At 41.5% G+C, this 16287-nt stretch overlaps 1 protein-coding gene across 1 annotated transcript in view; it reads left to right on the top strand.

Annotated features, from left to right (window-relative positions):
* Positions 1–16287, top strand: part of LOC125341389 (glutamyl aminopeptidase) — a 77892-nt gene that overhangs the window by 18901 nt on the left and 42704 nt on the right. The window contains 3 exon segments of the mRNA XM_048333390.1: positions 10227–10347; positions 13526–13680; positions 14344–14457. Coding sequence (XP_048189347.1) covers positions 10227–10347; positions 13526–13680; positions 14344–14457 — 390 coding nt within the window.

Genomic DNA, 16287 nt, shown 5'->3' with positions numbered 1-16287 from the left:
AGCAAAAAATTCTAGACAATTCTACTACTGGTGGGGTTCTTTCACAAATAAGAATGAGGAAAGCAACCAACAGCAGAGGACATTCTCCTGGGAGTTCTTTTCCAGTCGTGAGCGTGAGCTTGCATTTCCACGCTGCCTGCCTTCCTGGGTCCTCAGACAGCTTAGGCCCTGCCAGTTCCTTTTCTGTGCTCTGAGGACAGAGCTGATGTCAAGGATTCGCAGTGACATCATGGAAAGTTCAGTTTGACAGTAGATCCCCCCCCCCCCCTACATCCTCCAAGTGGTAAATATTTCTTCATTGCTCGTCCTGTGAATGCTGAGAGCATAGCGTACTCTCTGAAATCAGTGAAGCTTTTCATCATTTGGAAGAGAAACAAAGATAATCGTGTCATCATATATTACTTTCTGATCAGCTATGTAATAAGGACACGGGAAGCCAAACTTTCTCTTGAAACATCCCAGATGCTCCAAATCAGGAGAATGCCAAGAAAGTAAGACATGAAGCTAGAATCGCCCCTTCCCCTCTCCTCCACCCCTGTAACTGAGAATGCTCCCCTGGGTAACACTATGGAGCCATTCAAAGTTCAACACAACAAGAGGGAGAGGGGAAGCAGCCATTGTGAATATTACTACTCCTCTGCTAGTTCTCCTTCTTCAGCATTTGGGAAGTCCCTCTTTCTCCCTACCCACCCATTCTCAATTAAAACCTAACAGTTGACACTAGTACAAAACGCTCCTACTCCAGTGAGAATTACAGGGAAAAAAATCAACCATTTAAGTAGATGGTAATGTGCTTTTGTAGGATGCCCACTCCAGGCTTCTGTTCAATATTAGGATTTGAACCCAAGGCTTCACCTGTGTAGCAAGAGAGCTCTAGTACTTGAGTGTCGGGCTAAATCTCCACGTCCCCCCTGGGGAGACGCCAAGCCTCTAATTGTGGGGGACACTGGGCTCTGTGCGCTTCTCCCGCCCGCGGGAGGGCAGAGCGTATCCCGGTCGGGCTAAGCTGAGCTGGGATAGGGCTGCCGAAATCCCTGTGCATCCCCATCCCCCCTTATGTTTAAGAGAAGACACTGGACACGGAGATTCCGGGGGAGCTGCCCCATGGTCTACCAGCTTCCAAAAGGTTTTATTCAAAGGAGGGGTTTATATAACAGTAATGGTGGCAGGAAGAGGAGGGATTAACTGCATACTAGTGATAGGCTGACAAGCTGCTCGTCATGATGATGTCACAGAACTTTCTCTATGGGCGGAGACCACAGTCCCCCAAAGACCGGGTCTCTGGGGTCTCCTGCGCCATTACAAGACATGTGCTCGCAGAGGAGAGGGTGGGGCTGGTTTAGCATCTCTTCCGGTTTCGGACCGGAAGGAGATGGGAGTTGGGTAGCAGCCAGCCATCCCAGGTCTTAAAGGCATAGCCTTGAGCAGCAATTGTGTTTTATATATATATATATATATATATATATATATATATATTTTTTTTTTTTTTTTGAGATAGGGTCTTTCTGCATTTGCTGGGGTTGACTTTCAAGGCAAGATCTTTCTGCCTTTAGCTTCCAAGTAGCTGGGGTTATAGGCATGCTTCACCACACCTAGTTTATATTCTTAGATTCTTAAGACTCTCAGCTATATGAGGAAATTAAGCAGCATAAAAGAAACCCCAAGATAGTAGAAACATAGAGAAATAAATTGCAATAACTGGAGTCACAAAAGAGATTTTTTAAAAGCTGTAAGAATTAAGCACGAATGCATACAAAAACCTTTAAGTAGTATGCTCAAATTCAAGAGATGATATGATTATCATAAGATTGCAAAAAAGAAAAAAATCACAGCAATATTAGTTAGAAGTTTTTGTTTCCTTTTGGTGCCAGTCCTAGAGCTTACACTCAGGGCCTGGGTACTGTCCTGTGGTTTTTCACTCAAGGCTAGCGCGCTACCACTTGAAACACAGTTCCACATCTGCCTTTTTATTGCTTAATTGGAGATAAGAGTCTCCTGGACTTTCTGCCTAGGCTGACTTTGAATTGTGATCCTCAGCTCTCAGCCTCTTGAGTAGCTAGCATTACAGGCCATTGGCACTCAGCAGTAGTTAGAGGTTGAAACATGATTTCCAAAGCACGAGTTGAGACCAACTCCTTCCCAGGGTAGCCTAGAACCTGCTGTGCTGATTCACACCTGTAATTAGGAGGCTGAGATGGGAAGATATCAAAAATAGAAACAAACAAAAAAAAAATAGAGCGTTGGTATCTGCCTAGTGCTTTATATTATATTGACTCCTTAGAGATGTTTGTATCCTGTAAAGCCCTTAGCACTCTGTGAGGTTCCATTTTTATACTTTTTCTAATATTTCTGAATATTAAGATCAGCAAGGGTTTATTGAAGCGCACATTTATTGCAGCATCTTCGCCTCCACTGCCCCCCAGGAGAGAAAAAAAGATTGTTTGTATTACATTTTAATAATGAGTCAAATAAGGAACATTGCTAATATTTATATGCAAAAACAAGGTGCCCTGAAATGCACAACTCATTTGATTTGTATTACTGCAGTACAACAAAACATTACTTTAAATGGAGCTAGATCGTGTTGTCTACTCCACTTTTAATGACAATTTCATTAATCCATAGGCGTGTGTGTGCGTGTGCGCATGCACACGTGCGCGCACGTGGGCCAATCCTGAGGTTTGAAGGCCTGAGCTCTGCCCCTAAGCTTTTCTCTTCAAAGATAGCACTCTATACTTGAGCCTCAGCTCCATTCCCAGTTTTTTTTAGTGGCTAATTAAAGATAAGAGTCTCACAGACTTTCCTGCCAAGGCTGGCTTCGAATCACAATCCTTGGATCTCCTAGCCTCCTGAGTAGCTAGGATAACAGGGATGAACCCTCTTATCCAAAGTGCTCTAACAGTGTTGCTCTGGTACCTTGACCCCTTGTTATTTGGAGTCAGATTGTGTCATGTCATTCAAGAATCTGCAATGCTCTGATTAAGCACACTTAGGAATGTTTCTTCACTCCCCTTGGTAGGAGCTTCTTTTACAGCCATAAACACAAAACCAAGAGTTCTTTATTGTAACTTGGAGGCAGCATAGCACTTATTTATTATGGAACTATCTGTTACACATTTTTTTCACATTCACAAGAAAAATTTGATTGACTTTGAAGATAGTTCAGAAGACTTTTGATACAGCATGTTTTCTCTTTGGACAAGTAGTTCTATTACATGTTGGTTTCACTTTGAAAAAACAGTGTAGAGAAACCTGAAGAATTAGAGTGGTTGTGCAACAATTATGGCCAGCCACTGAAGGAAAGCTATTCTTTTACAATCTGTTAGTAGGAAATCTATGCCTGAGGCTCATTCTCAGGCTTCATTGATTGGTTAAGGGTTTTAAAGCAAATGAAACCATGGAATTCCATCCTAAGATATCAAACAACCTCCTAAACCAGAAAAAGTGTGGAAAGATTACATGACTTTTTAGTTGCATGAGCTCTCTAGTTATGAATGAAAAATCAGATTTCCTTCTTCTTGTAGGAGTCATCTCACAGGAAACCCTAAGTTTATTCTGAACTTGATCTTGCAGCTCAGAATGTCCCATGGGAAGGTATAGCCATTCATTTCTAAGTTTAGAACCAGGTGTATTTAAATATACTTTATGGTCTCTAAATTATAGGTTTAATACCCATACATTGCAGAAAGTTTGGAAGAGAAACAGGAAATAGAAAAAAAAGCTTGCTATATTTCCATGTATAAAATCATTGTAAGTCTCTGATGCCTTCTTAAGTATATTTGGCCCACTTTAGCTTTCTGAGATCGAATTAGCTTTGCACCAATCTCCAAGGACTGAAATGTAAGACAGGTTAAGAAGGGTTATGTTAGTGTTGAGTGGTGGCAAATTCTAATGAGGCTTTAAATTTCTTTTGAGCATTTGGCCTATGTCTAGTAAAGGAAAGGTTAGGGGTGGAGCAGGGCAGGGAAACAGCAAACATGCCTTGTTGGAAAGTTAGGTTTGAACACAGGTTGAAAGTATTGTCCTTTAAATATATGTGTGTGTGTGTGTGTGTGTGTGTGTGTGTACAGCAATCATGTTAATCATATGAATTCTTTATTTTTTTCTTCTTTCTTCATGTTTTTTTTTCTCATATTGGGGCTTAAACTCAGGATCTAACACTCTTGATTAGCATGCTTTTTCACACTTGGTGCTATCTCTACCACTTGATCCGTGCCTCCAGTTCCGGCTTTTGCTGGTCACTTGGAGATAAGAGTCATTCTTTTTTGTCTGCCCTGGTTGGCTTGGGACCTTGATATTCATATCTCAGCTTCCTGAGTGGCTAGGATTGCAGGTGAGAGCCGCTGGTACCTAGAGACCACATTGATTCTAATAACTCACTAAGAGACTCTATTATGTTTTTTTCTAGAAAAAAAAAATAAAAAAAATTCAGGATAATTTCTGAATTAACTGCACGTAGAATTGCTCTGAATGAATCTTTCCTGGCCCCGTCTTCTTCCATTTTGGCTTGATTAGTAGAGAGCAAAGAGGATGGATTTCCAAAAGTCAGAAAACGGATTCTTTTTTACCAAGAAGCTCTCTCCCTTATTTGTCTGCCCACAGCTGGAAGTTTCTTTAGAAAGTATACATGCATCCATGCATGTAGAAACTGATGAAGTTCAGCAACTGATGGTCATGTATGCCGTGGCATGGAGTAATATCGTATAACCTAATACAAACTGGTGGAAATAAAAATAATATAGACTTATGGATTTTCTTCTAAGTCCTAGATGAGCATCTACTAAGCACACAGAAGGATGCTGTGCCCCGAAGGGAGTGAAATATATGAAACTGTTTGTTCCTCAGCTGAGATGGGCAGCTACCCCGTATGCTTTTAGAGACCTCACCTTGGGCTCTGGGTGGCCCTCCAGACCATATCTAGTGTAGTGTTTCTCTAGAGTGGTTCAGGTAAGAGCCTGTAGAACCTTGAAGAGGTGAATGTTGCTCTTCCTGCTGGAAGCAGGAGGGAGCATTGGACAATAGAATTTTTTATTGTTGATTGATAAATCATAAAGAAAATTATACTGAGGTTAGGAATAGGTAGGTAAGCAACAGACATGCATTCCTAAGAAGATATGAATGTCTTTATGGATAGAAGATGCTCAACAGAGAGGAACAGAGAGGACAGGAAGTACTACCTCCCATGGGAAGCCCTTCCTGCCATGCCTGGCTGGTGACCCAAATGATAGCAGCGATGGTGAGCAGTCTGTGAGGGCCCAGTCCTTTGTGCTCATAGGGCCTTTCCAAGTTCAAGGCCATATCCCAACCACACCCTTTCAAGAGCTTATCCTGTTAGCCTTCCTTTCCGAACTCTGACCCAGGTCATCTAGTCTTTTCCAACAGGGTATCTCGACGCGTCTCCATTCTGTGTCCAGGGCGTGGTTACAGCCCAGACTCTGTGCTCTGCTTTTGTCTTGGTTTTCTGGATTAATGACAGCCTTTGCAAACAAGGCACTTGCAAATCAAACAGTTTTGACTTTGTCACCATGTGCTGTCACTTGTATAGTGTGCATTAAAAAAAATCACCAGGTTGATAATGAATGAATTATCTGTTATCTATAGTGATATTGACGGTGTTTACAGGACACAGAACTATTTTGTGTCAAGCATTGCATAAACATGACCTTATTGAGGTCTAGCAATCTCTCTTGTGACACAAATATTGTTATTTTTCTCTGTTCTGCAGTGAGGTCAGGATTTCAGACTTACAAGCAGAGTAATAGCAAACTTTGTCCTGAATTCTCATGTTATTTGTACCGTGAACTTCCATTTTTCTTATGCAAACACTGAAATTTATATTAATTAATTTATTTTTGCTGGTCCTGGGGCTTGAATGCAAGGGCCCAGGCATTGTCCCTGTATATTATTACAAAGCCTTGAGTTTAAGCCTGGTACTAGGTTGTTCATGCACACACACATACACAGATGAAAGTTCTTTCTTTTCTTTTCTTTCTTTTCTTTTGCCAGTATGGAGCTTGGATTCAGGGTCTGAGCACTGTTCCTGGTGTCTTTTTGCTCAAGGCTAGCACTCTACCTCTTGAACCCCAGTGCCACTTTTGGCTTTTTCTGTTTATGTGGTGATGAGGAATCGAACCCAGGGCTTCATGTATTTAAGGCAAGCACTCTACTACTAGGCCATATTCCCAGCCCTACATGAAAGTCTTGAAGCCTTAAAAACATACTATTTAGATACAAACTTTTATATTTAATAAGCTCCTTGAATAATAAATAAATATATGACTATTTTAGAAAATAAAGAATAAGAAAGTGCATGACTGTATACCTCCTCACTCCATGTTGTTTCAAGATGGCTAATCACAGGGCTGGGAATATGGCCTGGTAGCAAGAGTGCTTGCCTCATGCATATGAAGCCCTAGGTTCGATTCCTCAGCACCACATATGTAGAAAATGGCCAGAAGTGGTGCTGTGGATCAAGTGGCAGAGTGCTAGCCTTGAGCAAGAAGAAGCCAGGGACAGTGCTCAGGCCCTGAATCCAAGTCCCAGGACTGGCACACACAAAAGAAAAGAAGATGGCTAATCACACACTTAAAAATGTTCATCTCAGTAAAGCAAGCACATGAACTTAAAACAGAACCTTTACTATTTAAAAGTGATGACAGCTGGGTGCTGCTGCTCACACCTGTAATCCTAGCTACTTCAGGAGGCTGAGATTTGAGGACTGTGGTTTGAAGCCAGCTAGGGCAGGAAAGTCCATGCGATTCTTATCTCCAATTAACCACCCAAAGCCAGAAGTAGAGCTGTGGCTCAAGTACTGACATGCTAGCTTTGAGCAAGGAAAACTCAGGGACAGTGCTCAGTCCCTGAGTTTAAGCCTCAACACTGGCACACACACACACACACACACACACACACACACACACACACACACACACACACAAATAAACATGGTGGCAGTTCAGGGTAATTCACTTACTTTTGTCTTGGGTGGAAGGTCTGAGACTTAGCTCCTGATCATGGTGAGCTACCCACCTCTGTCAAACCCCAGAGAAGGGAGAGTAGGATGAAGATGAAGTCACAGAACAGAATTCCAGCAGACAAGCTCATGGCTCACGTCTGTAATTCTGACTACTCAGGTGCTGTGATCTGAGAATCACAGTTTGTAGCCAGCCTGGGTATGAACATTTCTAAAACTCTTATCTCCACGTAATCATCAAAAAGCCTGAAGTGAAGCTGTGGCTCAAGTGGTATAGTACCTATCTTGAGCAAAATAGCTAAAAGACAGAACCCAGGCCTCGAGTTCATTCTCAGGACCAGCACAAAAAAAAAAAAAAAAGACTTCTAGCAAATGAGATGTGAAGGTGTGTGTGTTCTCTTAAATAACAAAATCTGGACACCATCTATGTTCTGTAACATCCACTATTTGGATACTTTGAATAGCAGGAAATGTATGCTTGTTGGTGAAGTCTTCCATGTAAAAATATATTCACAAAATATGGAAGTTAGGACATATAAATAGATATGCTTGGGCTAGTTAGCATGACAATGTTAATAAACTATATCTATATATTCCGTGAATGCTTGGCTCAGTTGATCAAAGTAGTGGTCATAAAATAGGATCAGAGATCAAAAGTCATCTGCAGAACTGACAAGGCTGCAGACAGAGCATATTGTGCAGGGGTAGGATTTCCCCAAAGAGGAAGGAGTACTGGGCGTTTACTTTGATGCAATGAAAAGAGATAGCCATCTTATCTAAAGATGCCATCTGGGAGCTGGGAATATGGCCTACTGGCAAGAGTGCTTGCCTCACATACATGAAGCCCTGGGTTCGATTCCCCAGCACCACATATATAGGAAACTTCTACAAGTGGCGCTGTGACTCAAGTGGCAGAGTGCTAGCCTTGAGCAAGAAGAAGCCAGGGACAGTGCTCAGGCCCTGAGTCCAAGGCCCAGGCCTGGCAAAAACAAAACAAAACAAAATAAAGATACCATCCTTCTGCTTCTGTTAGCTATAGAAAAATGGAGGGAGAGAAATGATGGCTGCTCTAGTTTCTAAAGCTCATTGCTTCAAGGGATTTTTGTGTACCCACAGGGGGAATGGGGAAATCTCAGCAGAAAGGACCCATGTGATCTTTCTTCTCCACATGGCCTGTCTGTAGCTGAAGCCTCCCTGGTATCTGTTTTTCCCCTTGCCCAGCCTTCTTTTCCTCCCCAAATATCAAAGGAAGCACAAAAATCACAGAATGTGGGGACCATAATACAGTGGACCAAAAGGAAGTATTTATATCAGAGAGTTTAATGACAGAGAGAAGATGGAGCCAGTTCTGTCCCACTCATTATTTCACAGATCAAAGGTTCTGGCATTCTTACTTGATAACATGGCTGTCCTGTGTGAATACTTTGAGGTGTGTGTGTGTGTGTGTGTGTGTGTGTGTGTGTGTGTGTGTGTGTGTGTGTGTGTGTGTGTGTGTGTTACTGGAGATTGAACCCAGGGTCTTATACTTGCTAAGCAAGTACTCTACCACTAAGCCATACCCTCAGCCCAACTCACATGCTGGTTTTGATTTCATATGATTAATAACCCTTGCTCTGTTCTGTGGCCAACTGGACTGTTAGTTTGTTTTACTTGCTGTTTGGAAAAATGGACCTTGCTCTTCATCAAGAGAACAAGGGGACAGGGGGGAAATGGATCATTTTATCACTTGTGGCAAATTAAAAAATGAAAACTTCCAAGAATGTTGGCATGATCATTGAGTGACTTGTGTTGTTTGGGGAAGTCAAGATGAATGTGTCTTTTTTTTGGGGGGGGGGCAGTCCTGGGGCTTGGACTCTGGGCCTGAGCACTGTCTCTGGCTTCTTTTTGCTCAAGGCTAGCACTCTGCCACTTGAGCCACAGCGCCACTTCTGGCCATTTTCTGTATATGTGGTGCTGGGGAATCGAACCCAGGGCCTCATGTATATGAGGCAGGCACTCTTGCCACTAGGCCATATCCCCAGCCCATGAATGTGTCTTTATTTATACAAATAAGGCAAGATGATCACTTACCTAGAGGAATTGAGGGTGTCAGCAAACACTGGCCATTTCAGGAATGCACTTTCAGAACTTGTCCTTTATCTTTTTACTTTTTCCCCACTGCTGTTCATTTTTAAGAAAAGAAGACCCAAGCTATGTGCCCAAATGAACAAATTAGTTAGCAACACATTGGGAATAATACAGGAAACGTGGAGGCGTTGTTGTTTTTTAATTTGTGACTCATCTGTTCCATAGGTCAATGGCCTTGAACTTACTGTAAGGCTGTGTCTTTTTTTTCCTCAAGGTTTGCATCTGATCTTGAGGATAGCATGGTTATTTCATTTGACTTTCTCAGAAGCTGTCAGCAAACTCTAGTTGTCTAAAGTGCTTTTTCCTCTTTTACACTCTGAGATGTGCTAAACACCTATGGGATTTTTGTGATGCTAAATCCTAGTATCCAGGGATTGAGTGGATTTGCACAACTCTATGTTTGAGAAGATTCTTGGTTTTCTCTTAAGTCATACACACTTAGAATAGGGGGATTATTGGTACTTGGTTTGACTTATACATGATGTGAGGGGCTAAGGAATACTCTAGCAGCTTAGGGGATTGATGTGTTTACTGAGCTGACTCCCTCTCAGGAAAATATTGAAGTAGAAAAATTAAAACATCAGAAAAATAATTTGGAAAAGCAATTAGAATAAGCATAAGGTGAAGATAGGTATTCAAAGTCTCCATAGATGAGAAAAATCACAAGAATTCATTTCCTTCAAGACAGTCTATAGAAATATACACCCACCTACACCCACACCCCCCCCACACCACACATGAGACAGGTGAGTGGGTGAGGGAAGGCATGAGTAGACACATAGATTCATAGATACTTGGAAGGCAATATATGTTCTAAATAGAAATAATTAGAAATATACTTTGGTTTCTGGAATGGCCATGCCAGCCAATATGTCTCACATTATCTCTACACATAAAATGGCTTACCATTCAATTTTATTGACTTTCTACATGAGTCTCAGGTGAAAGTGACCTATCTGAGACCATGTAGCTAGTAAAGAATAGACAGGGACTCAAATTAGACTTTTCTGTCTCCAAAGCCTTCCTTCTATTTTAAACTCTATCCTGTATCACAGTTTTGGGTTTTTTTTTTGGATTTCTCAAATGAGGAATGACTTTCACTGGTCTTTTGTGTTCTCTTTAACAGCTCACTATTTATGTCCAGCCACAGCAGAAACACACAGCAGAGTATGCAGCAGCCATAACTAAAACTGTGTTTGATTATTTTGAAGAATACTTTGCTATGAATTATTCTCTGCCCAAATTAGGTGAGAATGGCATCTTTGTTTTCTGTTATTTCCAGCATTGCCTTTGTTTTTAATCTAGGTTCAGTCATTGCCTCGATATCATCATTCATGAACAACCAAGTCTTTTATCATATGCCAAGAATATGTGACTAATGTCAACTTGATCCTGAAAGATAAGGTTCAATCAGGATTCCTCCAAACTTAATATGCAGCCTCTGTTTTTACCCGGGAGATGCATATAGTCTTTCCTTTCCAAATAAAGATGAAAGTATGTGAGTGTGTGTAGAACACTGGAGAGCTGATTGACGATAGAGATGGACTAGCGATCTCTGTCAGCTGATTTTAAAATTCAATGCCCATTCTAGTAGTTCCTAAGGCTTTCTATCATGGGGAGCAGAAGAGTGGGGTTCGATGAGGTGATAGTCCAGGTAGGTGCTTGCAATTTTCACACTATTGTGCTAGGCAAATTCTAGATTCTTCAGTAGTTAAAACACTAGGGCTCCTTCCCAAACTTTTGTCTTCTTCCTAATATACAGAGAGGTATGTTTTCTTGTCAAAATGTGAGTAGAACTATAATTAAAATGACGTGGCTATGATGTTTTTATCAGTGGTAGAAATAACTAACTCATAGACGTGCATGATTGGCATTAGCAGGATGCTGAATGCAAGTAGGACCCATAGAGATGTTTTCAGGATGAAATGCAGGCAAAGAACAAACCAACCTGGCACTGGTCTCCACATTTCTGTTGCTGGTCACTGAGCAATGCAAAGCAGCTGAAAGGCCAAACTGGCTATAGACTCATGCCTGTTCTAGCTACTCAGGAGGCTGAGATTTGAGGATCAAGCTTCAGAGTTAGCACAGGCAGACAAATCTGAGAGACCCTCATTTCCAGGTAACCGGCAAAATGTCAGAACTGGAGGCATGATTCAAATGGTTGAAGCAGTAACCGTGGAGCCAAAAGGCTGAGAGAGAGCTTGAGGCTTTGAATTCAAGTCTCAGTACTGGCACAAAAATAAAAATAAAATAAAATCACAAAAGAGGCTGGGAATGTGGCTTAGTGGTAGAGTGATTGCCTAGTATACATGAAGCTCTGGGTTTGATTCCTCAGTACCATATGAACAGAAAAAGCTGAAAGTAGAGCTGTGTTTCAAGTGGTAGAGCGCCAGCCTTGAGCAAAAGAAGCTCAGGGACAGTGCCCAGGACCTGAGTTCAAGCCCCAGGACTGGCAAAAAAAAAAGCAAAGAATAATAATAATAGTAATAAGAAGAAGTAGAAAAAGTACCTTCGCTTACATGTTAGATGAAAATTCTGTTTCTTTTCCTTTTCTGTGCCTCATTTAAATTATATGCAATAATAAAACATTACATTTTTATTGTTATTATAAAGGTGATGTACAGAGGAGTCACAGTTACGTAAGTCAGGTAATGAGTACATTTCTTGTTGAACAATGTCACTTCTTCATTTGTTCTCCCAGTTTTTCTCTCCTGTCTCACCCACAACTTATGTAGTTCATTTTCAGCATAGTGTCTAGTGCACTATGTAATGCATTTGTTCACCCTTTGTCCCTCCATTATTGTGTCTCCCTAACCCCTCTCAAAGATGGAAAAGAAACATATAAGACAAAAAAAGAAAAGAAATAAAAAGAAGAAAACCCTCTTGCTTCCATTTCCAGGAGTTCATTTCAATAAATATTATTTAATATGACCAGAGGTACAGAGGCACTGTGCCTTTGCATTCCTCCCCCGCTTATCCTCTTTTGGTCCCACTGTGTGTGAACACCTAGAGTCCTGTATAATTCATCATGTGTTTTAGATCTGGTTTCTGCATATGAGAGAAAACATGTGCCATTGGTCTCTCTGAGCCTGGCTTACCTCACTTAACATGATTTTTCTAGATGCATCCCTTTCCCTCCACATGACATGATATTATTCTAATGGCTGTGTAAAATTCCATTGTATATCAATAGCACATTTTTTTTGGATCCACTCATCTATTGTAGGGCAGCAGGGTTGTTTCTACAACTTGGCTATTGTGAATAGTACAGCAATGAACATGGATGTGCAGGTGTCTTTATGGCCTCCTGGCTTGTGGCATGCTGGATAGATGTCCAGGAGTAGTCTGGCTGGATCATAGGAAAAGTCTTGGTTTAGCATAAAACATTACATCTTGATTGTTGTTCATTAAAGGGGAAGCTATGTTTTTCACTCATCACCTCAACATTTTCTATTTGGGATTTAACCTAGTCCTGTTTAATACTGCCTCCTACTGTCAGATACTATGTCTGAAGACCTTAGCTACCAGAGAAAATGAAGACTAAAAATCCTTATGGAATGCAGCCTTTTAGACCTGGAAAGAAATTTAGAGAGAATATAGTCAATCCATGTTTCTCTCCAATTTATCTAAGACATACAAGTGGATGGCAAATGATCAGATTTATAGAGAATTAGGCTGATCCCAAAATGTACAGTGTGAAGGGACAGAGTTTTCAATATTCTGTCCTCAGCCCAAGACCCATTTCTGTGTGCTCTGAAGCTCCATATTTCTCAGTCCCCTTTCTCCTTGCAGCTAATCCTCCAAACAGATGCTTTCCATACCCTAAGTGAAAGTTGTGGGAGGGAGAAGGGACAAGAACTAATAAACACAAACCAAAAAATAAAACAAAACTAATAAAAGTCAAGTACAGTACCAAGAGTACTAAAAGACATACAATCACAGAGGCCTTGAAGAAAAGCATTCATGAGGGCTGGGGATATGGCCTAGTGGCAAGAGCGCTTGCCTTGTATACTTGAAGCCCTGGGTTCGATTCCCCAGCACCACATAAACAGAAAATGGCCAGAAGTGGCGCTGTGACTCAAGTGGCAGAGTGCTAGCCTTGAGCAAAAAGAAGCCAGGGACAGTGCTCAGGCCCTGAGTCCAAGGCCCAGGACTGGCAAGAAAAAAAAAAAGCATTCATGAGTCTCATTCTTTAGAAAGAAAAAAAAAGGTCACACTCATGTCTGAAGCCAACAGTAAAAACTCCATGGAAATTTTGAGTACATTAGGACTCAAATATTCACACACATGATTACTGCTTTTCACTGTAAGAAATTATTTTTAGCTAAAAAACCTCACATTCATTGAAAGAACTTAATTTCATGAGACATGGTATGAACAAATGGAAAGAATGAGTCTCTCATCAACGCTTGTCTTTTTCCATAGACAAAATTGCTATTCCAGACTTTGGTACTGGGGCCATGGAGAACTGGGGACTGGTCACTTACAGAGAGACAAATCTACTCTATGACCCGCAGGAGTCGGCCTCCTCCAACCAGCAGAGAGTGGCCAGTGTGATCGCCCATGAGCTTGTACATCAGGTATGGGACCGCCCATCAAGTCAGCCTGTTTCTGAAACTGGGTTAACAGTATGCAGATGATTCAAAGTATGGGCGACGTAGAACATAAAACATAGCTGACTCAAACAAGAAAATCCTGCATTAACACAGTTTTTTAGTATCAATAACCATTTAACTGCCAGGTGCTGGTGGCTTAAGCCTGTAATCCTAGCTACTTAGGAGGCTGAGATCTGAGGATTGCAGTTCAAAGCCAGCCCAGGCAGGAAAGTCCATGACTCATATCTCCAATAAACTACTTAGAAAGGGCCAGAAATGGTGCTGTGGCTCAAATGGTGGAAGAATCTCAGGGACAGTGGCCCGGACCCTGGGTAGCACATGCGCACACGTGCACACACACACACACACACACACACACACACACACACACACACAGTAACCATAAAGAAATTTTAAGGTCCATTATTTTGCCTTTAGCAAGTATACAATCTATATAACTTTATATATTCCCAGTAATATATAAATGAAGGTTATAATCCAAGGAGAGATCAATCATTAAAAACCAGGATAAACCAAGCAGAAAGTGAGTGACGAAATTTATGCAGACAAATAAGCATTTTGTAATTTTTGAGGGCTTTTCCACCACAAGGATAATTTGAACTGTCTCTTTATTGCCTCTAATTTCAGTGGTTTGGAAATATCGTGACCATGGACTGGTGGGAAGACTTGTGGCTAAATGAAGGATTTGCTTCTTTCTTTGAGTTCCTCGGAGTAAACCATGCAGAAAAGGATTGGCAAATGGTGAGGTCTAAACACATCCGCTCCAGCTCGTGTTTCCTCATTCAAAGCAGACGGAGGCCTTAGGGTTATGACAGGGGGCCCACGAGGGGCCACGTGCAGTGGTGAGCTTGGAAGTGGGTGGGGAAACAGGCAAAGCCCATGGCTGCCTCTGGATGGTATTTTGTTGAGAGCTTTTGTTTCGCCCCTAGGGGGCAAGCAACAGCCATGCCCTGGGGTATCTCCCACAGAAGCAGTCACAAACATGAGGGAAAGGGGAAAGGAAGAGAGAGGAAAACAAAAGAAGAAAGGAAGAAAAGGAGAAAGAAATGTAAGAAGGAAGAAAGAGAGAAGGAGGGAGGGAGGGATGGAGGACGAAAGGGAAGAATGAAAGAAGAAAAATGTAAGAAAGAAGCAGAGAGAGGGAAGGAGGAAGAAAGAAAGAGAAGAAAGAAGGAAAGGAAGAAGGAAGAGGTAAGGGGAAAGGAGGAGGAAGGGAAGGAAGGACGGTAAGAAGGAAAGCAAGGAGGGAGGGATGGAAGGAGAAGGGGGAAGAAAAGAATGAGGAAGGGAAGAAGGGAGGAGAAAGGAAGGCAGAAAAAAGGAAAGTAAAAGGTAAAAAAAGGAAAGAGAAAGGTGTGGAAGGAGGGAAGGAAAGGGAGAGAGAGGAAGGGAAGCAGGAAGAGGCTAAGGGAGGAAAAAAGAAGGAAGGAAAGAAGGAAATAGGAAGTAGAAAAGAAGAAAGTAGGAAGGGAGAAAGGAATAATCACTGGCATAGAAAAGGTCAAACTTGTGTTCCACAAACTGCCTATCATGCGAACTCTTTGAGAGCTGTTGGCCTTGTTTTGTCTTACTCTAGACAGATTGCTGAACTAGAGCGAAGCAATAAAGGCTTGCCTTGAGTAGTTACATTCTAGTTCAAATCCTGTGTGCACCATTTCTTAGCTGCATGAGTGGGAGTGTGATCATGAAGGAGTTACATGACTCTCTGATTCAGTCCTCTCTTCAGTGTTTGATAAGAACACTGTTTCCATCTCTGAAGCTTAAAAGCTTGATGTATACACAGAATGACCATTAACACGATGCTTGGGTAAGGCCTGGGCAGAAACTTCCTTCTACATCCCTAGAAGGGTTTTTTTTTTTTTTTTTAAGAACAGCCAGGTGTGTCTTCATTTCTCTTTATATCACATAAGCATCCCTATGTGCTTGTACTGTGAACACCTGGGTGCATATTAAATTGTAGATGTGTACATAGAGAATTACTAGAGGTTGCGTACTATGTAGAATACTGCCCTCTACTGGGAATTCTTTTTTTTGGCCCGTCCTGGGCCTTGGACTCAGGGCCTGAGCACTGTCCCTGGCTTCTTCCCGCTCAAGGATAGCACTCTGGCACCTGAGCCACAGTGCCCCTTCTGGCCGTTTTCCATATATGTGGTGCTGGGGAATCGAACCAAGAGCTTCATGGCACTCTTGCCACTAGGCCATATTCCCAGCCCTGGGAATTCTTTTTGTTTTAAATGAAATCCTTGAAGTCCTTGCAGTTTTCCAACTTACTTAAAAGGGGTAAGAGCTATTTTGTAACAACTGCTTCTTTAAAATTTTAATGTGTAGGAGAGGTTATAAATTATGGAACTCTTTTGTGATTTGGGACAGTATAATTCTTGGTTGTGTGGAGTATCTTAAAATGGATAATAACCTCCTCCCCAGCTATGAACCACTATACTAAAAATTGTCGATTTTATAAATTATTGAAGACAAATAATCTAAGTGGAGAATTGTTTTCTCTTAAAGTAACATATTTCCATCTTATATGAAACTGATATGGGAAATTATAAAAAAAATTATGGAAGAAAT

This window comes from Perognathus longimembris, chromosome 24, assembly GCF_023159225.1.
Source record: "Perognathus longimembris pacificus isolate PPM17 chromosome 24, ASM2315922v1, whole genome shotgun sequence".
Lineage (NCBI taxonomy): Eukaryota > Metazoa > Chordata > Mammalia > Rodentia > Heteromyidae > Perognathus > Perognathus longimembris.
The sequence above is the reverse complement of the archived record's forward strand: the minus strand, read 5'-3'. Positions and strand labels throughout refer to the sequence as shown.